Source organism: Tyto alba, unplaced genomic scaffold (assembly GCF_018691265.1).
Source record: "Tyto alba isolate M040663 unplaced genomic scaffold, T.alba_DEE_v4.0 Super-Scaffold_8, whole genome shotgun sequence".
Lineage (NCBI taxonomy): Eukaryota > Metazoa > Chordata > Aves > Strigiformes > Tytonidae > Tyto > Tyto alba.
Genome location: NW_024881329.1, coordinates 24244202 through 24266278, shown reverse-complemented (window position 1 = coordinate 24266278; position 22077 = coordinate 24244202). Strand labels below are relative to the sequence as shown.

Genomic DNA, 22077 nt, shown 5'->3' with positions numbered 1-22077 from the left:
GAGGAGGGGAGCAGTTGCCACCTGGGCGTGGGCCGTCAGGGAAGCCCCTGATGGCTTCCCCACCTCCTGGCTTCCCGTCTCTGCCTGCCACAGGGAGCTTTTCTTGGGCGGAGAGCAGTGATTGTGGTCCCCGCTAACCATCGCTTGCTTGCCCGTCGGTGTTGCCGAGCCTGCTCTTATCCTTCCCACCATCAGCTTTCATTAGAGCACTCCGCACCCCACCGCTCGGCTCGGTGAGGGATGCCAAAGACGTCACCAAGGATTGCCGAGTCGGGCGGCCAGCAAATTTTGCTCCTGAGCGGAAGACTAATGAAGTTGTGAATTAGCAGGTGCGCGGGTGCAGGAGGGGGCCGGGCGCACGCTGACAGCAGCAGCACGCGCAGGCGGCCTCGGCCCAGCACCTGCAACGGTCTCTGCTGGAGCCGGAGCCTCTGGCGCGGCCTCGGGCCCCGCTGGGCTTCCTGCCGGCCGGGCAGACGCGGGAGCAGCACGGCGGGTGCGATGCCTGAACCTCTGCTGTGTTTGACTGGCGAGCGCTGGGCCGTTCTGCCCAGCGCTGAGCCGCGGGGGAGAGCGGTGCTGAGCTCTGGGCGGGCAAGCGGAGAAGAGGGAAAGGCCGTTCCGAGCTGCTCGGAGGAGGACAGCCAGCTCCGGCTGTGGAGCTGCTCCTGGAACGAGGGCTTCCTTCCGATTCTTGCGGTGTGAGCTCCTGAAACCTGCCAGTGGTGACTGGCAGCCCGGCTGGTTCCCGACACTGGTCCCTCTTTGGAAGCCCGCGACGAGCTGGCCGCCCTTAGGAGAGACGGAGGAGCTTCCCTCTAAGAAGGGAGGATGGCAAGAGATTCTTTGCTCCCCCCTGGGCAAGCGTGGCCCGAAGCCAGAGGGCACGTTCGGAACACGTGTGGGCTGCAGTCTGCTGGGCCCGAGCGTTGAGAGGCTGCAGGTGCTGCAAGGGCAGAGCCAGGCTGAAAGCTGTCCCAGGCAAGCAATACTGAACCTCTGCGCTGCGTTGTACGGGCAGGGCTGGAGCAGCTGCTTCCACATCTCTCTGCAGCAGGAGGTGGCTGGCGAAGGAGGGGGTGTGCAGCCTCCTGCAAAAGCGGGGCCCCGAGTCCTGTTCAGAAGCACGTGTCTAGCGGATAGATAAACTCCTGGGCGGCCAGCCTTTGTTTGGGCCAGCGTGGATTTGCAGTGCTCTTTCACTGGGTCTCCTCACCTCTGGAGGCGGGGGCGTCCTGTCCCCGTCAGCCCTGGTGTTACCCTCACCCTCTGCAGTGCAGTGCGGAGCCCGGTGCCTTCACCCAGTTGGACTCGACGCAGCTCAACTACGCCACGTGCAGCGCAGCTCTTTGATGCCCCTTTCTGCTGACACCCCTCGCAGTTCCTCCGTCTGGTTGCTAGTTTTGCCGACCTCCAGGAAAGGTTCCTCTGCCGGGGTTCTCCACGTCCCAGGTGGGCGCCTCGCTCGCTCAGCCGGGCTGCTCTCCTGCTGCGGAAAAGCCGCCCAGAAGCGTCTCTGTTCCGTGCCTGATTTGACATGAGGATAGAATTCCTTTCCGTGCGGCGCCTCTTGCCCCGCAGCTCGGCCACGTTCCGAGTCGGGAAGATGAGGCTTTGAGCCGTTCCTTTGTGTGCTCTCTCCTTTGGTCCGTGACCTTGTTTTAACGCCTTCTCCTGGCCTTACAGAGAGCCCTGACGGAGCCGGGAGGCAGCTTGGCAGCTGCAACCGTACAGGGAGTGGTGGCATGGAAGTGCCTGGCTGCGGCAAGCAGCGATCCCTCTCCCGCTGGCCTCGGCCCCTTGCACTGCCGGGTTCCTGCCGGACAGATCCCGAGTCCCCCCAGCTGCAGCAGTTTGACGCTCGGCGCTGGCAGGAGGCCGAGAGTTTGGCTGCTCCCGGGCCCGCCGGTTGCGTGCTTAAAGTGCTGCTCTGGCAGCCACGTAATGAAAGCCCTGGTGAGATGGGCTGAGCTGTCCCCTCTCCCGATCGAGATCTCCTGCGGGCTTCTTTAATGGCCCTGTCAGGTGATTCCGCGTTCCTGCGTGGAACGATTCCTGATCCCGTGTAATTTGCCAACTGACCGAGCAGCTCTTCCCCCAGACGTGCTGCTCCCTCCCATGCCATCGCTCTCGGTGCTTTCTCCCTGCTTTCCTCCGGCAGCTGGCAGCAGCCAGGCTCGTGGGGACCTCGGGAGGGGCCCCTTCCTCCCGAACGCTTCTCCCCAGCGCCCCAGGCCCTTCGGCAGCCGTCCGTGCTGCTCCCGGGGCTGTTCTGGGACAGCCGGGGCCAGTTTACGTGCAGTTCAGCCGCAGCGGTGCCAGGCTCCTTGCGGTGCTCGTGCCTGCCGAGGGGCTTTGGGGGTTCACAGCCCAGCCTGCTGGGGGCCGGGGGGGGGGAGTAGCTGCTGCTCAGGCCCTGTTCCACGCTGCCCCGAGTCCCGAAGGTCCCTGTTTGCCGCAGGCGGGCTGACTTCCCCACCCGGAGCTGCACACCGGCGGGGCAGCAGGCGTGCCTCGGCCCCGGCCGTGCTGCGGCGACAGGGGCAGCGGCTGTTTTGCCCGGGGCGCCCGGCCCCAGCCGGCTGCGTTCTCTCCCTGGCTGGGAGCCGGCGGCAGCTCCTCGGCTGGCTCCGGTGCGGTGGGAGCCCGCTCCCTCCTCGGAGCGCCGCAGCCCCGGGTGCGGCCCCTCGAGCTCCGCCAGTCTTCCTTCTGGGCAGGGGCACGGCTGGGCCTGGCTTGCCGAGCCGAGCCCAGGGAGCCCACGGTGCCGCCAGCCCAAGGCGCAGAGAGAGACGTGCCTGCTGTCAGGGTCCGGATTGCCGCGGTGCCTTGGGGGGCCGCTCTGTGTTCCGCGCTTGGAACTGCCAGGAGGCGGCTGGGGGGGCCCATCGTCGAGCCGGACTTCTCGGCCCTCGTGCGGAATGTGCCGCCGCTGCACATTTGCACAGCAGGCAGGCACGTGGGGCCGGGGCTGCCTTGAATCAGCCCGTGGCTCGGCTGGGGCGCGGAGGCCTCCCGAGCCGGGCGAGTCCCAGTGGAAATGCCCGCAGCCCCAGGATCAGATAGGGGAGGTTGTGTTTAAGGAGCAGACCTGCACGGACCAGCAGATCTTCCCTGCAGATCGGTGGCTAGCAAGGCGGAAGCAAGCCGCAGCGCTGGTCTGGCACCTCCCAAACGCCGAGGAGCGATGGCTCCTCCCGTGGCACCTCGCTTCTCCCCCAGCCCTCGCCCTGTATATAAGGCCCCTGGGAGCAGCCTCGGCACAGCCCAGCCCGCTCCAGCCCGGCCGACAGCGAGCTGCACCTCCAGTGCCAGCAGCCCAGCTCTCGAGGAGAGGGATCCCGGCGGCCTTCGGCATGGGTAAGAGAGGCTCTGCGCCTCCCCGCAGCCCCCAGCAGCTCCAAGCCTTGTAGCCCCGTCCCCGCTGCGGCTCCAGCCGCTGCCTGGAGCCTGCGGCCATCCCACCTCGACACCCGCCGGGGGCCTGCCGGGTTTGCTCCTCTGCAGCGCGGCAGGAAGGAGAAAGGGGGGACTGCAGGCTGCCGTTCTGTCCGCCCGGTGCCAGAGGTTTCCTGTGTCTCGCTACCGTTCTGCCCCCGGGGCTTCGTTTGGCCTCGGAAAGCTCCTGCCCGGTGGCCGCAGCAGCATCCCTCGTGCTGGGGGGAGCCTCCCCTCGTGCTGGGGAGTCCCCAGGGAGCCCCAGAGCAGACGTATTTGCCGGGCCAGAGCTCCCGTCCTGGCGTGGTGCTCGGCGGGAGCTCTCTCGCCGGCCGGCCCTGCTGCTGGGGAGGGGATCGGCTCCGCGGGTGCCAAAGGGAACCGAGCGGGGGTTTGGGGCGCGATAGCCCCGGCGGCGCTCTAGGGAGGGTTCCTCTCCTGGACCTGCGGTTTGCCAGTGCCGTCACACCACCAGGAGGTGCTGGTCCCAGAGGTCCCCGCTGACAGCAGGGCTGGGAGAGGGGCCCCGGAGGGACAGAGTCTTCTCTCGGGGCGTGGACGTTTCTCATCTTGTCCTTCTCTTCTTCGCAAACCAGACAGATGCAGAGCTCAGTGCTACGAGTACCCCACCTGCCAGGATGCTGTGAAAGGCAAGTCCTCTTGCGCGTGCCGGCTGTGACCGCGTGGAGATGCGCTTTGGTTGTCCTCGTGCCGCTGGGTCCGTAGGGGAACCCGGGCCGGGGAGCGCTCACCGCGCCAGGCGGAAGGTTGCAGCGGGCAGAGAAACAGTTCGGTCCTGGCGGAGAGCGTGCTGAAGCTTTTCTCGTCCTTCCTGGCCGGCTCAGGGCATGCTCTAACACAAGCTTTCTGTACGTGCAGCTCCCAGAGAGGAGGTGGCCTACGTGACCTGTACCTACAGGGAAACATGCATCGAGCAACCCGACTTCCTGGCCACCGTCGATCTCAACCCCCGATCGCCGTGTTATGGCCAGGTACCTGGGGCTCAGCGGGGTCTGTATGGGGCCGGTGCCGCGCTGCTGGCTCTGGTCTTCGTAGTGCCTCCAGGTTCAGGACCTTCCCTCTGTTTTGCCGGGGAAAACCAGCTTGCTGGGTAGCCCCTCTGCCGTGCCAGCTGTCCCTCTGAGCCTTGCACCTTCCCGCATCCTTCTATCTCACCCGCAGGGCCGTGGCTCTTTTTCCCCCGCTACCTGGTGGGGTTCTGCCAAGCCCTGTCTGGGAAAGCCCTCGCGCGTTCTGTCGCGGCAGCGCCCCTTCCTGCTTCTCCTCTGGTGTTCTGTGCCAGGCAGGGGAGCTGCCTGCTCGGAATCACCTTCCTGCTCTCTTTGCACTGTCCGTGATCTGGCTGGACCCTCTCCATTCCTGTGTCCCGGGGAGAAGCCGGCTCCGACTCACTTTCCAACTCACTTGCCGAGCATCCGGTGCCGCTGGTGAGCTTTGGAGCGCCGAATGCCCTGCGCCACCCTGCCGGCGGCTGCTCAGGGGGGAGGATGGTCTCCGGTGCCCCGGGCGGGTTCGGGCAGCCGGCGCTTTTGCAGAGCGCCGCGTGTTGCGGTTGTGCTGCGGTGGCAGGGCTGTTCTGTTATGCACCGACCCAACCCGCCTGCTGCCCTCCGGAACGGGACGTCGGCACTGCCGTCTCTGGAGGCCGCAAAGAAGCGCCGGCTGTGCGGCTTTGAACTGATCAGGCACACTGAGGCTCTCACCTTCCCACAGACCCGCTTTAGCGCAGGGAGTGGAGCTGCCGCCTCTAAGGTGCTGCCGGCCTCCGGGTCCCCCTTTCTCCCTGTGTGACCTCTGGCTCTCCCTCGACTGCCTAGGTGATCCACCGCCTGCCCATGCCCAACCTCAAGGACGAGCTGCATAGCGCGGGGTGGAGCGCTGGCTGCAGCTGCTTTGGCAATAGCACACCGAAAAGGAACAAGCTGATTCTTCCCTGTTTGATTTCTTCCCGCATTTACGTGGTGGATGTGGGTTCCCAGTGCCGGGCTCCCAGGCTGTGCAAGGTATGCCTGAGGTGATTCAAAGGCAACTTTCTGGGAAGGAGTTGGGAACGGATGCTTCTGCAGCGGTCGGTGGGGAAGAAGGGTTCTCTCCTCATCTGCTCTTGCGCCCCGGTCGGCGAGGGCCGGCTCGCGCTGCCCCCTCAGCTCTCTCCTCTTCCGAGCGAGGAAGGCTCCCGTCACGGTTGCGTGGCTTTCGGTGTGCCCGGGGCATTCGGAGGGAGCCGCACGACTGGCAGTGCCGCCGCAGGCAGACAAGCCCTTCTGGCAGAGGTGCTGCTTCTCGTCCGGGCAGAGGGGAGCTCCGAGGCCCCTCTGCTCCGCGGCAGGGAGGAGCAGGCCCGAGCAAGTGCGAGTGCTTGGAGCGCGAGCTCCGGCACGCGTCGGGGAGTCGCGGGGGCTCTGGTGGCCAAAGGCTCTGCCCGGGGGTGGGACTCGGGCCGAGCCGTCGGAGGTTGAAGCGGGGAGGTGTGTCACCGTTTTTCAGACGATTGAGCCGGTGGATGTCTTCTGGAGGTGCAACAAGGCACACCTCTGCACAGTTCGCAGCCTGCCCAGCGGTGACATACTGATTGCCAACATGGGAGACGCAGCCGGCAATGGCAAAGGTACGTTTTCCTTTGGTAATCACTCCGAGGATGTCATTCCTCTTAGAAAAACAGCAGGCTCAAAGCCGGCGGCCTCGGGGGGGTTCCGACAGCAACCGGGAGGTGCTGGTTGGCTCGTCCCAGCCCTCCCGTGCTGGGGCAAGCACAACAGTCACCCACAAGCCTGAGGCGCAGCGCGGGGCCGTGAAGACCCGCGTCCGAGGAAACGCCGGGCTGCTCTGCACAGTCAGGTGTTCAGCCTTGCTGTCTTGGCGTGACGTGGCGTGACGTGGCGTGACGTGGCGTGTCTTAGCCTGCCTTGTTCAGCCGGGGCTGCTCGAGAAGAGGGAGGTGGGGCGGGTGCTGCCGCCACAGGAACCTTGGCCGTTGGAAGCACTTCACGAGCATGAAGTTGGGATCGTTGCTGGTGTCCAGGACTTCTGCTCAGCGTGCACAGGAACCTACAAACACACCCCCTGAGCCGGCAAAGCGCCGCGGAGCCTCTGCAGCCGCGGGTCTCGGGGTCGAAGCGTTCGGAAGCTCTTGGCCTTTTCAGCGGGTCTAATGCCCAAAGCCGGACACCCGTTCACGAACGGGGCGTGCGATTTGCCCCGCGTCCCCTTTTGTGTCACAGGTGGGTTTATCGTGCTGGACGGAGAGACCTTTGAGCTGAAGGGGAACTGGGAAAATGAGTGTGAAGCCCCACCGACCGGACACGACTTCTGCTACCAGGCACGCCACAACGTGCTGGTCAGCTCTGCTGGAGCCGTCCCGAGACGAGCGGGACGTGGGTTTAATTGCGACGACTTCAAGAAAGGTGGGGGACAAAGGCTGCAGGGGCCGAGGCAGAGCTCAGCGGGCTGGTGGGAGGGGGGGGGTGCCGTCGGGGAGAGGGGACAGGCGGAGTTCTCCCCGCACGGAGCTCTCCGGTGCCAGCACGTGCAGCGTCCGTCCCCGCGACAGGCTGGTCCCTCTCGTCCCCCGCGGCTCCCTGGGTGTCGGCTCTCTCTCTGCTGGTCCTGGCGAGGGGCTGCCCCGGCTGTCCCTGCCTGTGAGCGTTTTGGGGAGGGACTCGTGCCCAGGAGTGGCCCCCGGTTCTGAGAGGGCTCTCCTTTTCCTCAGGGGTCTTTGGGCGCCGCCTGAACGTGTGGAACTTGTCCTGCCGCAGCCTCACCCAGTGCTTTGACCTGGGGGAGGACTCTTTGCCCCTGACGGTGAAATTCCTCCACAACCCCGATGCTGCCGAGGGCTACGTCAGCTGTGCCCTGAGCGGTGTCGTCTACCGCTTCTACAAGTGCGAGGCAAGTGTTCTGCCAGCAGCCAGGGGCGACGCGGCCCGGTGAGCTGCAGGGGGATGAGCGCCCGGGGACTCGTGTCGGCGCCGAAGCCCAGCCCGGCTGTGGGTGTCAGACGATGCTGCCTCAGCGCGTCTGCTCGTAGCAGCTGGGTGCAGCGGTGGCCTTCCCCGGGCAGCTTGGCCTGGCTGTGCACGCGTGGGGCGCAGGGGGGGCTCCTGCCTGGCCAGCCAGCGCGCTCACGGCGCTGGGCCTGTGTTTCTCGTGCAGAGAGACAACTGGGAAGTCGAGGAGGTGATCCGGATACCAGCCAAGGAGGTGACGGGCTGGATCATGCCCAGGATGCCCGGTCCGTGTGCCCGCGGGTGGCGGTTCCTCTCTCCTCCACCCCGGAGGGGATGGCGGCGGCGCCTCAGGCTGCGCAGCCCGGCAGAGCCCCCTCGCTGCCCGCAGAGCCTCGGCCTTGCCGTGCCATCGCAGCGGCGGCGGTTGGAGGGGCGGGGGGGGGTGCAGACCCCGCGAGGAGCCGGCTGCCCGGCTGGAGCCTGCCCACGGGGGCAGGTCCCCTGTGCTCGAGGCACGGCGGGCGGCACGGCGGGGAGCGGAGCGAGCTGGGCTCCAGGCGAGGCACGTCTGCTGTCGGTGCTGCCTTCTCTGGAGCTCTTTGTTTCCGTGCCCTAGCCTTCATCGCCGACCACATCATCTCGATGGACGACAGGTTCCTCTACCTGAGCAACTGGCTGCACGGAGACATCCGCCAGTACGAGCTCTCCAAAAACTGCAGGCCCCGGCTGGTGGGACAGGTAAGGCGGGCGCAGAAGGGCTGGCGGTGCTGGGTCCCTCCCCGCGGAGGGGGCTGGCGGCGGGCGGGCGGTGGCGGGTGCCGCGGCTGCCACTGCCTCGCTTGCAGGTGTTTGTGGGAGGCAGCATCCTCCGGTGCGGGCCCGTGACCGTGTGCAGGGACGAGGAGCTGAAGTGCCAGCCGGAGCCCTTGGTGATCAAGGTGAGTCCTGCGTCCTCCCCGTTGCCCTGGAGGCCCCTGGACTCCGGCTCCGCCGGCGCTCGGCTGCTCGAAGGCAGAAGGCGGTGACAGCCCTGCGCTCTGTTGGGCCCCCAGTGCAAGAGAGTGTACGGCGGCCCCAGCAAGCTGCAGCTCAGCTTGGATGGCAAGAGGCTGTACGTCACCAACTCCCTCTACAGCACCTGGGACAAGCAGTTCTACCCCAACATGGTGCGGTAAGGAGCGCCGGGGGGCAGGGGGCCTCTTTTGGGGGGCCCCTGTGTCCGGATTCACACGCAGTGGGCTCGCGAGCATCTCTGGCCGGGCGAGGGGCAGCTGCTGCCGGAGCGGAGCTGCAGGGCCGGGGGTCTGCTCGGGGGAGAGGAAGGGTTTGGGTCGGAGGGCGGCGCGAGTCCCCTGCGGGTGGCAGAGCCAGGCCCCGTCTCTGCCACAGCCGCTGCCGGTGCGGGTGCGTCCCCCAGAGGTGCTTTGGCTGAGCCAAGCAGGCGAGGGTCTCCACACAGGGGCAAGCTCCAGCCCGCCCGTCCCGGCGTGCGGAGCGGTTGCCTCGGGTGCCCTGGGAGTTGAGGAGAAGCGCCGGACCCGCGCCTCGGCTGCCTTCTCTTCCCTGGCGAAGGCAAGAGGAGGAGGAGGAGGAGGAAGCCTCTTCCTCGGCACGCAGCAGCAGGGTGAAGGGCAGGGCCTCTCCCGCAGGGCCGCGCTCTGCTCGCCTGTAACGGCTGCGCTCTCGGCCCCTCGCAGGGAAGGCTCTGTCATGCTGCAGATTGATGTGGACACGGAGAGGGGAGGCCTGACCGTGAACAAGAACTTCCTGGTGGATTTTGGAAAGGAGCCCAGCGGGCCTTGCCTCGCCTCCAGCATCCGCTTCCTTAACGGGGATTGCACCTCCGATACCTGGGCCTAGGCGCCACGGGCAAGACTCCCTTCTTCTCCCTCTTCCGTAGCGCAGCCCTGGAGAAGGAGCGGAGGGTAACTGGGTGGGGGGTCCCCGTTCGCTGCCGGAGTTGGGATTTCTGCTGCCAGGAGCGAGGAAGCTCTGCCTTCTGGCGAGGGTTTGGCTGGGGCAAGCCAGTGACCAGTGGCGCAGGGCACGTGTTCGGCGCGCTCGGCGCCGAGCGCTCCCTGCTCGCGATTCCCCGAGCAGAGCCCGGGGCGGTCGCCGGGCTGCGCAGCCGTGCAGAGCGCTCAGCGCCCTGCGGCGGGGAGGGAAGCGCCCACTTGGCCCGAGCTGCTGCTCTTCAGCCAGCTCGGTGCAGGATCGTCCTCCCCCGGCACCAGAGCCCTCTGGGCTGGCTCCCCGCGCGCTCGGCTCGGGGGGCGTCGCGGCCGGGCGAGGACGGAGGGCTCTCTTTCGACGAGCGGTGCCTGTTCCCTGACACTGGTTTGCGCTTGTGCGCTGCTTTAAACGCGAATAAAACTGCTCTTTGCATCAGCTGGATCTTCGCGTGTCTTATTTCAGCGAGGGCTGTCAGATTTTCCTAAGGGGAAAACGAACGTCACCGGTGCTTATCGGTCAGACCGGGGGCTCGCAAAGCCCTGCGACGGGCCGTGGATTGTGCCGGAGTGCCCGACCGTCTCCCTGGCACTTTCCGGCAGACGTTGCCTTCGGCTGCTCTCTCGTCGCGGGCGTTCGTGCAGGCACGCATTGCAGAGGGGAACTTGGCAGCCGATTCTCCCCTCTCTGCCCCAAAGAAACGCACCTCGTCAACGCGACAGGGTGCTGTCATCAAGCAAAGCAACCGTTTGGCTTTAGTCGGGCTTACCTGAAGATCCGCGAGGGACTGAAAGGACGCGCTTAGACCCTCCGGGGAGATCCCCGGTGTCTGGGAAGCGGCCGCCTTGCTGCTGGCGAGAATATTGGGTTCAGCTTGAGCGGCTCCCCTGGGCAGCAGAGTCTGAGGCAGCTGAGGCAGAGTCCAGCTCGGGGGCTCACCCGCAGCGCCCTGCGCACACTGGATCGGGTGATGTTGGCAAACTCACCTCAGCCCCCTCACCATTCTCAACAGACCGTGCTCTGCGTTTGGCAAAAGGCGGCAGGCAGTTAACTGTAGTAGAATTTCTGACAGAGAGTGGCCACGATATTTTGTCGCAGGGTTGGGACAATCCAGGCCTGAGATCAGACTGCTGACAACACCGGTGTTAAGAGGATGACCTTGAAGGGCTCTGTTGTGAGGAACTGTACCTGTTAACGAGGAATTTCCCCAGCTATGTATCTGGCCAAGCTAAGCACAAGTATGCAGCAAACCGCAAGATGCTTGCGATCACAGTTCCCCTTTGGGTGCGTGATAAGTTGCTTACGACCAATAATCCAGGGGTGTGGGGCGCGTGAACAGCGGGTGCTTGCTGTGCAAAGGAGTTAACCCAGCGATTCGGGCAATAAAGGGGGACGACCTGTAGCCGCATCGGGGTGATTGTCATTACTCGGGCCACTCTCCGTATTATTATTATCGGGACCCTCTTCAACGTCCCGCTCCAGGGCCTCTTTTACGCGTCTCTGTACAAGTTTCTGGTCAGCCTCTCTTCCTCCGACTAGGAATGCAAAGGCAGAATATGTATCAGTGCTTTGTTCATCTCTTACAGCAGAGAATATTTTATCTGTGGTCAAAAAACCTAAGTGATACCCCTCTCCACTCTCTGCAGTACCCATGCTCTCCCTGCAAAATACTTGAAGAAACAGCCAGAAAGTTACGTTTGCGTCCTCATCTCCCTGGCAATGTCACTCCAAGAAAACAAAGGTCACATTCACACGGGGTGCAATTCCCATCTATTCAGGCCTGCTTCCAAAGGCTGAAACGAGCACGTGCTACAAAATCGCAGCGAAAACCATCCCGGGCGGTTAGGAGACCTCCGTGTTCATCTGCTGCAGCCGGCAGCCTGTAGGAGAGGAGACCCCATGTGTGGGTCGGCTGCTAAGAGCTGGCTGCGGGCTGGGCTTATTTCTTGCCTCTGCTGCTCTCTGGAAGGGGAGGGAAAATCGAAGGTTTCTCTGACAAGAAGAGCCAGGGTGGTGGAACAGAGCACTCCCAGGGGCTGCCCTGTCAGCCCGGCTTCTCAGGACATCAGTTTCCAGTGCTGTGGCTACAAGCTCACCGTAACTTGTCGCACCAAGGAGTAGTGCAGCCGAAGGGTGCCCGCAGCTCCCCGTGAAACACCGTCCTCCCTCCGAGCCTGTGCCCCAGCACAAGGCACTTCTGGGGAGCCGCTGGAAGCGCCGAGGGACTGGAGGGGTGCTGGCCCCAGGGAGAAGCCCACCTGCCAACCAAGGCCTCAAGGGACCCGAGGAAGCAGCCAGCAGCCGCCCCAGCTCTCCGCCTCCCCAGGTCAGGCACCCCCACCGCACTGCCCACGCAGCGGCCTCCACAGTCGCCAGCAGAACTCCCGCGCGAGGCGGAGGAGAGGCCCCCGCTCCCTGCCCCGGGGAACTCGGGGCCCAGACACCCGGGAAGGGGCCCGGGGGGGGACGAGGGGCTTTGCTCGTAGCAGCAGATGCCCGTCCGCATCCAGCCGGCGCGGGCAGAGCGTGGCCCCAGGGCGGGAGCAGCAGCCGGGTCAGCTCCGTGGCGTCGCCTGCTGAGCCTCACGGCGGGGCTGCGGCTCGAAGCGTGGGCCGCGTCCTCGCCTCGCCGCGCGGCCACCTGCAAGTCCGAGCGGGCGCTCAGAGGGCAGCGCGAGGGGCGGCCGGCGCTGAGCAGCCCCGCCAGCACGGCCCCGCGCTGCGCTGCGGGAGCTCTGCCCTGCCCCGAGGCGCAGGGGGCCGGCCCCCCTCGCCAGGAGGGGTGTCCCGGCCGGATCCCGCTCGGCCACCGCCAGCCACCCCGGGCGCGGGCTGGCAGGGGCCGTCGGCGGGCCAGACGCTCCCTGGGACGGCGCAGAGGAGGAGGCACCTCCCCGAGCTCCGTGCTCGGCAGGCGCCGAAGGAAGGCGAGCTCGGGCTCCTTCCACAGCCACCTCAGCTGCAGGGACGTCCCCGGGGCAGGCGCCCAGGCGGGGCGGCTCGGCCGGAGCCCAGCGGGGTGCCACGCTCCGGCCGTCAGGGTGCTGAGCAGCAGCCCCCCCGGGGGCCCAAGAGAGGTGGAGCAGGGTGCTCGCCCAGGAGCGCTGTGAAGGAAGTCCATGGAGCTGTGTTCTTCCAACGGAAGCGCACAGAGGGCCAAAACTCAGAAGGATCCTCTCGATGCCCCAGCTTTTGCAGCCTTCCAGCTGAGTGCGGTTGTGGCTGCAAGGCAGGCGGCCCCTTGGGAAATTGCTCGAGGCAACTGGGCCTCAGGGGAGGATGCGTGGGTGTGCAGCAGGTGCTGGAGGCCGGGGGTTGCTGCCCCGTGCCGCAAACAGGCTTCCAGTGTGTGCCTGGGAGCCCACGTCCCAGGCGGCACGCCGTCGGCAGGAGGGCGATCTGCCACGCCGGTGACTGCCTGCCGCCTTTTGCCAAACGCAGAGCACGGTCTGTTGAGAATGGTGAGGGGGCTGAGGTGAGTTTGCCAACATCACCCGATCCAGTGTGCGCAGGGCGCTGCGGGCGAGCCCCCGAGCTGGACTCTGCCTCAGCTGCCTCAGACTCTGCTGCCCAGGGGAGCCGCTCAAGCTGAACCCAATATTCTCGCCAGCAGCAAGGCGGCCGCTTCCCAGACACCGGGGATCTCCCCGGAGGGTCTAAGCGCGTCCTTTCAGTCCCTCGCGGATCTTCAGGTAAGCCCGACTAAAGCCAAACGGTTGCTTTGCTTGATGACAGCACCCTGTCGCGTTGACGAGGTGCGTTTCTTTGGGGCAGAGAGGGGAGAATCGGCTGCCAAGTTCCCCTCTGCAATGCGTGCCTGCACGAACGCCCGCGACGAGAGAGCAGCCGAAGGCAACGTCTGCCGGAAAGTGCCAGGGAGACGGTCGGGCACTCCGGCACAATCCACGGCCCGTCGCAGGGCTTTGCGAGCCCCCGGTCTGACCGATAAGCACCGGTGACGTTCGTTTTCCCCTTAGGAAAATCTGACAGCCCTCGCTGAAATAAGACACGCGAAGATCCAGCTGATGCAAAGAGCAGTTTTATTCGCGTTTAAAGCAGCGCACAAGCGCAAACCAGTGTCAGGGAACAGGCACCGCTCGTCGAAAGAGAGCCCTCCGTCCTCGCCCGGCCGCGACGCCCCCCGAGCCGAGCGCGCGGGGAGCCAGCCCAGAGGGCTCTGGTGCCGGGGGAGGACGATCCTGCACCGAGCTGGCTGAAGAGCAGCAGCTCGGGCCAAGCGGGCGCTTCCCTCCCCGCCGCAGGGCGCTGAGCGCTCTGCACGGCTGCGCAGCCCGGCGACCGCCCCGGGCTCTGCTCGGGGAATCGCGAGCAGGGAGCGCTCGGCGCCGAGCGCGCCGAACACGTGCCCTGCGCCACTGGTCACTGGCTTGCCCCAGCCAAACCCTCGCCAGAAGGCAGAGCTTCCTCGCTCCTGGCAGCAGAAATCCCGACTCCGGCAGCGAACGGGGACCCCCCACCCAGTTACCCTCCGCTCCTTCTCCAGGGCTGCGCTACGGAAGAGGGAGAAGAAGGGAGTCTTGCCCGTGGCGCCTAGGCCCAGGTATCGGAGGTGCAATCCCCGTTAAGGAAGCGGATGCTGGAGGCGAGGCAAGGCCCGCTGGGCTCCTTTCCAAAATCCACCAGGAAGTTCTTGTTCACGGTCAGGCCTCCCCTCTCCGTGTCCACATCAATCTGCAGCATGACAGAGCCTTCCCTGCGAGGGGCCGAGAGCGCAGCCGTTACAGGCGAGCAGAGCGCGGCCCTGCGGGAGAGGCCCTGCCCTTCACCCTGCTGCTGTGTGCCGAGGAAGAGGCTTCCTCCTCCTCCTCTTGCCTTCGCCAGGGAAGAGAAGGCAGCCGAGGCGCGGGTCCGGCGCTTCTCCTCAACTCCCAGGGCACCCGAGGCAACCGCTCCGCACGCCGGGACGGGCGGGCTGGAGCTTGCCCCTGTGTGGAGACCCTCGCCTGCTTGGCTCAGCCAAAGCACCTCTGGGGGACGCACCCGCACCGGCAGCGGCTGTGGCAGAGACGGGGCCTGGCTCTGCCACCCGCAGGGGACTCGCGCCGCCCTCCGACCCAAACCCTTCCTCTCCCCCGAGCAGACCCCCGGCCCTGCAGCTCCGCTCCGGCAGCAGCTGCCCCTCGCCCGGCCAGAGATGCTCGCGAGCCCACTGCGTGTGAATCCGGACACAGGGGCCCCCCAAAAGAGGCCCCCTGCCCCCCGGCGCTCCTTACCGCACCATGTTGGGGTAGAACTGCTTGTCCCAGGTGCTGTAGAGGGAGTTGGTGACGTACAGCCTCTTGCCATCCAAGCTGAGCTGCAGCTTGCTGGGGCCGCCGTACACTCTCTTGCACTGGGGGCCCAACAGAGCGCAGGGCTGTCACCGCCTTCTGCCTTCGAGCAGCCGAGCGCCGGCGGAGCCGGAGTCCAGGGGCCTCCAGGGCAACGGGGAGGACGCAGGACTCACCTTGATCACCAAGGGCTCCGGCTGGCACTTCAGCTCCTCGTCCCTGCACACGGTCACGGGCCCGCACCGGAGGATGCTGCCTCCCACAAACACCTGCGAGCGAGGCAGTGGCAGCCGCGGCACCCGCCACCGCCCGCCCGCCGCCAGCCCCCTCCGCGGGGAGGGACCCAGCACCGCCAGCCCTTCTGCGCCCGCCTTACCTGTCCCACCAGCCGGGGCCTGCAGTTTTTGGAGAGCTCGTACTGGCGGATGTCTCCGTGCAGCCAGTTGCTCAGGTAGAGGAACCTGTCGTCCATCGAGATGATGTGGTCGGCGATGAAGGCTAGGGCACGGAAACAAAGAGCTCCAGAGAAGGCAGCACCGACAGCAGACGTGCCTCGCCTGGAGCCCAGCTCGCTCCGCTCCCCGCCGTGCCGCCCGCCGTGCCTCGAGCACAGGGGACCTGCCCCCGTGGGCAGGCTCCAGCCGGGCAGCCGGGTCCTCGCGGGGTCTGCACCCCCCCCCGCCCCTCCAACCGCCGCCGCTGCGATGGCACGGCAAGGCCGAGGCTCTGCGGGCAGCGAGGGGGCTCTGCCGGGCTGCGCAGCCCGAGGCGCCGCCGCCATCCCCTCCGGGGTGGAGGAGAGAGGAACCGCCACCCGCGGGCACACGGACCGGGCATCCTGGGCATGATCCAGCCCGTCACCTCCTTGGCTGGTATCCGGATCACCTCCTCGACTTCCCAGTTGTCTCTCTGCACGAGAAACACAGGCCCAGCGCCGTGAGCGCGCTGGCTGGCCAGGCAGGAGCCCCCCCTGCGCCCCACGCGTGCACAGCCAGGCCAAGCTGCCCGGGGAAGGCCACCGCTGCACCCAGCTGCTACGAGCAGACGCGCTGAGGCAGCATCGTCTGACACCCACAGCCGGGCTGGGCTTCGGCGCCGACACGAGTCCCCGGGCGCTCATCCCCCTGCAGCTCACCGGGCCGCGTCGCCCCTGGCTGCTGGCAGAACACTTGCCTCGCACTTGTAGAAGCGGTAGACGACACCGCTCAGGGCACAGCTGACGTAGCCCTCGGCAGCATCGGGGTTGTGGAGGAATTTCACCGTCAGGGGCAAAGAGTCCTCCCCCAGGTCAAAGCACTGGGTGAGGCTGCGGCAGGACAAGTTCCACACGTTCAGGCGGCGCCCAAAGACCCCTGAGGAAAAGGAGAGCCCTCTCAGAACCGGGGGCCACTCCTGGGCACGAGTCCCTCCCCAAAACGCTCACAGGCAGGGACAGCCGGGGCAGCCCCTCGCCAGGACCAGCAGAGAGAGAGCCGACACCCAGGGAGCCGCGGGGGACGAGAGGGACCAGCCTGTCGGGGGGACGGACGCTGCACGTGCTGGCACCGGAGAGCTCCGTGCGGGGAGAACTCCGCCTGTCCCCTCTCCCTGACGGCACCCCCCCCTCCCACCAGCCCGCTGAGCTCTGCCTCGGCCCCTGCAGCCTTTGTCCCCCACCTTTCTTGAAGTCGTCGCAATTAAACCCACGTCCCGCTCGTCTCGGGACGGCTCCAGCAGAGCTGACCAGCACGTTGTGGCGTGCCTGGTAGCAGAAGTCGTGTCCGGTCGGTGGGGCTTCACACTCATTTTCCCAGTTCCCCTTCAGCTCAAAGGTCTCTCCGTCCAGCACGATAAACCCACCTGTGACACAAAAGGGGACGCGGGGCAAATCGCACGCCCCGTTCCTGAACGGGTGTCCGGCTTTGGGCATTAGACCCGCTGAAAAGGCCAAGAGCTTCCGAACGCTTCGACCCCGAGACCCGCGGCTGCAGAGGCTCCGCGGCGCTTTGCCGGCTCAGGGGGTGTGTTTGTAGGTTCCTGTGCACGCTGAGCAGAAGTCCTGGACACCAGCAACGATCCCAACTTCATGCTCGTGAAGTGCTTCCAACGGCCAAGGTTCCTGTGCCAGCAGCACCCGCCCCACCTCCCTCTTCTCGAGCAGCCCCGGATGAACAAGGCAGGCTAAGACACGCCACGTCACGCCACGTCACGCCACGTCACGCCAAGACAGCAAGGCTGAACACCTGACTGTGCAGAGCAGCCCGGCGTTTCCTCGGACGCGGGTCTTCACGGCCCCGCGCTGCGCCTCAGGCTTGTGGGTGACTGTTGTGCTTGCCCCAGCACGGGAGGGCTGGGACGAGCCAACCAGCACCTCCCGGTTGCTGTCGGAACCCCCCCGAGGCCGCCGGCTTTGAGCCTGCTGTTTTTCTAAGAGGAATGACATCCTCGGAGTGATTACCAAAGGGAAACGTACCTTTGCCATTGCCGGCTGCGTCTCCCATGTTGGCAATCAGTATGTCACCGCTGGGCAGGCTGCGAACTGTGCAGAGGTGTGCCTTGTTGCACCTCCAGAAGACATCCACCGGCTCAATCGTCTGAAAAACGGTGACACACCTCCCCGCTTCAGCCTCCGACGGCTCGGCCCGAGTCCCACCCCCGGGCAGAGCCTTTGGCCACCAGAGCCCCCGCGACTCCCCGACGCGTGCCGGAGCTCGCGCTCCAAGCACTCGCACTTGCTCGGGCCTGCTCCTCCCTGCCGCGGAGCAGAGGGGCCTCGGAGCTCCCCTCTGCCCGGACGAGAAGCAGCACCTCTGCCAGAAGGGCTTGTCTGCCTGCGGCGGCACTGCCAGTCGTGCGGCTCCCTCCGAATGCCCCGGGCACACCGAAAGCCACGCAACCGTGACGGGAGCCTTCCTCGCTCGGAAGAGGAGAGAGCTGAGGGGGCAGCGCGAGCCGGCCCTCGCCGACCGGGGCGCAAGAGCAGATGAGGAGAGAACCCTTCTTCCCCACCGACCGCTGCAGAAGCATCCGTTCCCAACTCCTTCCCAGAAAGTTGCCTTTGAATCACCTCAGGCATACCTTGCACAGCCTGGGAGCCCGGCACTGGGAACCCACATCCACCACGTAAATGCGGGAAGAAATCAAACAGGGAAGAATCAGCTTGTTCCTTTTCGGTGTGCTATTGCCAAAGCAGCTGCAGCCAGCGCTCCACCCCGCGCTATGCAGCTCGTCCTTGAGGTTGGGCATGGGCAGGCGGTGGATCACCTAGGCAGTCGAGGGAGAGCCAGAGGTCACACAGGGAGAAAGGGGGACCCGGAGGCCGGCAGCACCTTAGAGGCGGCAGCTCCACTCCCTGCGCTAAAGCGGGTCTGTGGGAGGGTGAGAGCCTCAGTGTGCCTGATCAGTTCAGAGCCGCACAGCCGGCGCTTCTTTGCGGCCTCCAGAGATGGCAGTGCCGACGTCCAGTTCCGGAGGGCAGCAGGCGGGTTGGGTCGGTGCATAACAGAACAGCCCTGCCACCGCAGCACAACCGCAACACGCGGCGCTCTGCAAAAGCGCCGGCTGCCCGAACCCGCCCGGGGCACCGGAGACCATCCTCCCCCCTGAGCAGCCGCCGGCAGGGTGGCGCAGGGCATTCGGCGCTCCAAAGCTCACCAGCGGCACCGGATGCTCGGCAAGTGAGTTGGAAAGTGAGTCGGAGCCGGCTTCTCCCCGGGACACAGGAATGGAGAGGGTCCAGCCAGATCACGGACAGTGCAAAGAGAGCAGGAAGGTGATTCCGAGCAGGCAGCTCCCCTGCCTGGCACAGAACACCAGAGGAGAAGCAGGAAGGGGCGCTGCCGCGACAGAACGCGCGAGGGCTTTCCCAGACAGGGCTTGGCAGAACCCCACCAGGTAGCGGGGGAAAAAGAGCCACGGCCCTGCGGGTGAGATAGAAGGATGCGGGAAGGTGCAAGGCTCAGAGGGACAGCTGGCACGGCAGAGGGGCTACCCAGCAAGCTGGTTTTCCCCGGCAAAACAGAGGGAAGGTCCTGAACCTGGAGGCACTACGAAGACCAGAGCCAGCAGCGCGGCACCGGCCCCATACAGACCCCGCTGAGCCCCAGGTACCTGGCCATAACACGGCGATCGGGGGTTGAGATCGACGGTGGCCAGGAAGTCGGGTTGCTCGATGCATGTTTCCCTGTAGGTACAGGTCACGTAGGCCACCTCCTCTCTGGGAGCTGCACGTACAGAAAGCTTGTGTTAGAGCATGCCCTGAGCCGGCCAGGAAGGACGAGAAAAGCTTCAGCAAGCTCTCCGCCAGGACCGAACTGTTTCTCTGCACGCTGCAACCTTCCGCCTGGCGCGGTGAGCGCTCCCCGGCCCGGGTTCCCCTACGGACCCAGCGGCACGAGGACAACCAAAGCGCATCTCCACGCGGTCACAGCCGGCACGCGCAAGAGGACTTGCCTTTCACAGCATCCTGGCAGGTGGGGTACTCGTAGCACTGAGCTCTGCATCTGTCTGGTTTGCGAAGAAGAGAAGGACAAGATGAGAAACGTCCACGCCCCGAGAGAAGACTCTGTCCCTCCGGGGCCCCTCTCCCAGCCCTGCTGTCAGCGGGGACCTCTGGGACCAGCACCTCCTGGTGGTGTGACGGCACTGGCAAACCGCAGGTCCAGGAGAGGAACCCTCCCTAGAGCGCCGCCGGGGCTATCGCGCCCCAAACCCCCGCTCGGTTCCCTTTGGCACCCGCGGAGCCGATCCCCTCCCCAGCAGCAGGGCCGGCCGGCGAGAGAGCTCCCGCCGAGCACCACGCCAGGACGGGAGCTCTGGCCCGGCAAATACGTCTGCTCTGGGGCTCCCTGGGGACTCCCCAGCACGAGGGGAGGCTCCCCCCAGCACGAGGGATGCTGCTGCGGCCACCGGGCAGGAGCTTTCCGAGGCCAAACGAAGCCCCGGGGGCAGAACGGTAGCGAGACACAGGAAACCTCTGGCACCGGGCGGACAGAACGGCAGCCTGCAGTCCCCCCTTTCTCCTTCCTGCCGCGCTGCAGAGGAGCAAACCCGGCAGGCCCCCGGCGGGTGTCGAGGTGGGATGGCCTCAGGCTCCAGGCAGCGGCTGGAGCCGCAGCGGGGACGGGGCTACAAGGCTTGGAGCTGCTGGGGGCTGCGGGGAGGCGCAGAGCCTCTCTTACCCATGCCGAAGGCCGCCGGGATGCCTCTCCTCGAGAGCTGGGCTGCTGGCACTGGAGGTGCAGCTCGCTGTCGGCCGGGCTGGAGCGGGCTGGGCTGTGCCGAGGCTGCTCCCAGGGGCCTTATATACAGGGCGAGGGCTGGCGGAGAAGCGAGGTGCCACGGGAGGAGCCATCGCTCCTCGGCGTTTGGGAGGTGCCAGACCAGCGCTGCGGCTTGCTTCCGCCTTGCTAGCCACCGATCTGCAGGGAAGATCTGCTGGTCCGTGCAGGTCTGCTCCTTAAACACAACCTCCCCTATCTGATCCTGGGGCTGCGGGCATTTCCACTGGGACTCGCCCGGCTCGGGAGGCCTCCGCGCCCCAGCCGAGCCACGGGCTGATTCAAGGCAGCCCCGGCCCCACGTGCCTGCCTGCCGTGCAAATGTGCAGCGGCGGCACATTCCGCACGAGGGCCGAGAAGTCCGGCTCGACGATGGGCCCCCCCAGCCGCCTCCTGGCAGTTCCAAGCGCGGAACACAGAGCGGCCCCCCAAGGCACCGCGGCAATCCGGACCCTGACAGCAGGCACGTCTCTCTCTGCGCCTTGGGCTGGCGGCACCGTGGGCTCCCTGGGCTCGGCTCGGCAAGCCAGGCCCAGCCGTGCCCCTGCCCAGAAGGAAGACTGGCGGAGCTCGAGGGGCCGCACCCGGGGCTGCGGCGCTCCGAGGAGGGAGCGGGCTCCCACCGCACCGGAGCCAGCCGAGGAGCTGCCGCCGGCTCCCAGCCAGGGAGAGAACGCAGCCGGCTGGGGCCGGGCGCCCCGGGCAAAACAGCCGCTGCCCCTGTCGCCGCAGCACGGCCGGGGCCGAGGCACGCCTGCTGCCCCGCCGGTGTGCAGCTCCGGGTGGGGAAGTCAGCCCGCCTGCGGCAAACAGGGACCTTCGGGACTCGGGGCAGCGTGGAACAGGGCCTGAGCAGCAGCTACTCCCCCCCCCGGCCCCCAGCAGGCTGGGCTGTGAACCCCCAAAGCCCCTCGGCAGGCACGAGCACCGCAAGGAGCCTGGCACCGCTGCGGCTGAACTGCACGTAAACTGGCCCCGGCTGTCCCAGAACAGCCCCGGGAGCAGCACGGACGGCTGCCGAAGGGCCTGGGGCGCTGGGGAGAAGCGTTCGGGAGGAAGGGGCCCCTCCCGAGGTCCCCACGAGCCTGGCTGCTGCCAGCTGCCGGAGGAAAGCAGGGAGAAAGCACCGAGAGCGATGGCATGGGAGGGAGCAGCACGTCTGGGGGAAGAGCTGCTCGGTCAGTTGGCAAATTACACGGGATCAGGAATCGTTCCACGCAGGAACGCGGAATCACCTGACAGGGCCATTAAAGAAGCCCGCAGGAGATCTCGATCGGGAGAGGGGACAGCTCAGCCCATCTCACCAGGGCTTTCATTACGTGGCTGCCAGAGCAGCACTTTAAGCACGCAACCGGCGGGCCCGGGAGCAGCCAAACTCTCGGCCTCCTGCCAGCGCCGAGCGTCAAACTGCTGCAGCTGGGGGGACTCGGGATCTGTCCGGCAGGAACCCGGCAGTGCAAGGGGCCGAGGCCAGCGGGAGAGGGATCGCTGCTTGCCGCAGCCAGGCACTTCCATGCCACCACTCCCTGTACGGTTGCAGCTGCCAAGCTGCCTCCCGGCTCCGTCAGGGCTCTCTGTAAGGCCAGGAGAAGGCGTTAAAACAAGGTCACGGACCAAAGGAGAGAGCACACAAAGGAACGGCTCAAAGCCTCATCTTCCCGACTCGGAACGTGGCCGAGCTGCGGGGCAAGAGGCGCCGCACGGAAAGGAATTCTATCCTCATGTCAAATCAGGCACGGAACAGAGACGCTTCTGGGCGGCTTTTCCGCAGCAGGAGAGCAGCCCGGCTGAGCGAGCGAGGCGCCCACCTGGGACGTGGAGAACCCCGGCAGAGGAACCTTTCCTGGAGGTCGGCAAAACTAGCAACCAGACGGAGGAACTGCGAGGGGTGTCAGCAGAAAGGGGCATCAAAGAGCTGCGCTGCACGTGGCGTAGTTGAGCTGCGTCGAGTCCAACTGGGTGAAGGCACCGGGCTCCGCACTGCACTGCAGAGGGTGAGGGTAACACCAGGGCTGACGGGGACAGGACGCCCCCGCCTCCAGAGGTGAGGAGACCCAGTGAAAGAGCACTGCAAATCCACGCTGGCCCAAACAAAGGCTGGCCGCCCAGGAGTTTATCTATCCGCTAGACACGTGCTTCTGAACAGGACTCGGGGCCCCGCTTTTGCAGGAG

The 22077-nt window shown here is 66.2% G+C and overlaps 2 protein-coding genes across 4 annotated transcripts; one reads left to right on the top strand and one right to left on the bottom strand.

Moving 5' to 3' along the window:
* Positions 1-3250: 3250 nt before the first annotated feature.
* On the top strand, positions 3251-9794 carry LOC104364922 (methanethiol oxidase-like). Of its 2 annotated transcripts, XM_042785563.1 has the most exons (12): positions 3251-3360; positions 4035-4088; positions 4318-4430; positions 5277-5462; positions 5947-6067; positions 6681-6863; positions 7169-7347; positions 7612-7690; positions 8023-8144; positions 8252-8344; positions 8459-8577; positions 9104-9794. In XM_042785563.1, exons 1-12 carry the CDS (start codon positions 3357-3359, stop codon positions 9264-9266), a joined length of 1416 nt encoding a protein of 471 aa, XP_042641497.1. In that variant the 5' UTR covers positions 3251-3356; the 3' UTR covers positions 9267-9794. The 2 variants fall into 2 exon arrangements, with proteins under 2 accessions (XP_042641497.1, XP_042641498.1); XM_042785564.1 differs by lacking the exon at positions 5277-5462.
* A 3585-nt stretch (positions 9795-13379) lies between these two features.
* On the bottom strand, positions 13380-19915 carry LOC122152611 (methanethiol oxidase-like). 2 transcript variants are annotated; one of them, XM_042785561.1, is made up of 12 exons: positions 19807-19914; positions 19079-19132; positions 18737-18849; positions 17705-17890; positions 17100-17220; positions 16304-16486; positions 15821-15999; positions 15478-15556; positions 15024-15145; positions 14824-14916; positions 14591-14709; positions 13380-14070 (listed from the first exon to the last, which is right to left on the bottom strand). In XM_042785561.1, exons 1-12 carry the CDS (start codon positions 19808-19810, stop codon positions 13908-13910), a joined length of 1416 nt encoding a protein of 471 aa, XP_042641495.1. In that variant the 5' UTR covers positions 19811-19914; the 3' UTR covers positions 13380-13907. The 2 variants fall into 2 exon arrangements, with proteins under 2 accessions (XP_042641495.1, XP_042641496.1); XM_042785562.1 differs by lacking the exon at positions 17705-17890 and having other exon boundaries at positions 19807-19915.
* Positions 19916-22077: the final 2162 nt, after the last annotated feature.

What these genes read in the sequence shown, in the direction of transcription:
- LOC122152611 (XM_042785561.1), bottom strand. An exon ending in CGCAGCCGGCAATGGCAAAG is followed by an intron (nt 16,487 to 17,099) that starts GTACGTTTCCCT and finishes TTTGTGTCACAG; the next exon opens with GTGGGTTTATCGTGCTGGAC. An exon ending in GGCCCCGGCTGGTGGGACAG is followed by an intron (nt 14,917 to 15,023) that starts GTAAGGCGGGCG and finishes CCTCGCTCGCAG; the next exon opens with GTGTTTGTGGGAGGCAGCAT.
- LOC104364922 (XM_042785563.1), top strand. An exon ending in GATCGCCGTGTTATGGCCAG is followed by an intron (nt 4,431 to 5,276) that starts GTACCTGGGGCT and finishes TCGACTGCCTAG; the next exon opens with GTGATCCACCGCCTGCCCAT. An exon ending in CGGAGCCCTTGGTGATCAAG is followed by an intron (nt 8,345 to 8,458) that starts GTGAGTCCTGCG and finishes TTGGGCCCCCAG; the next exon opens with TGCAAGAGAGTGTACGGCGG.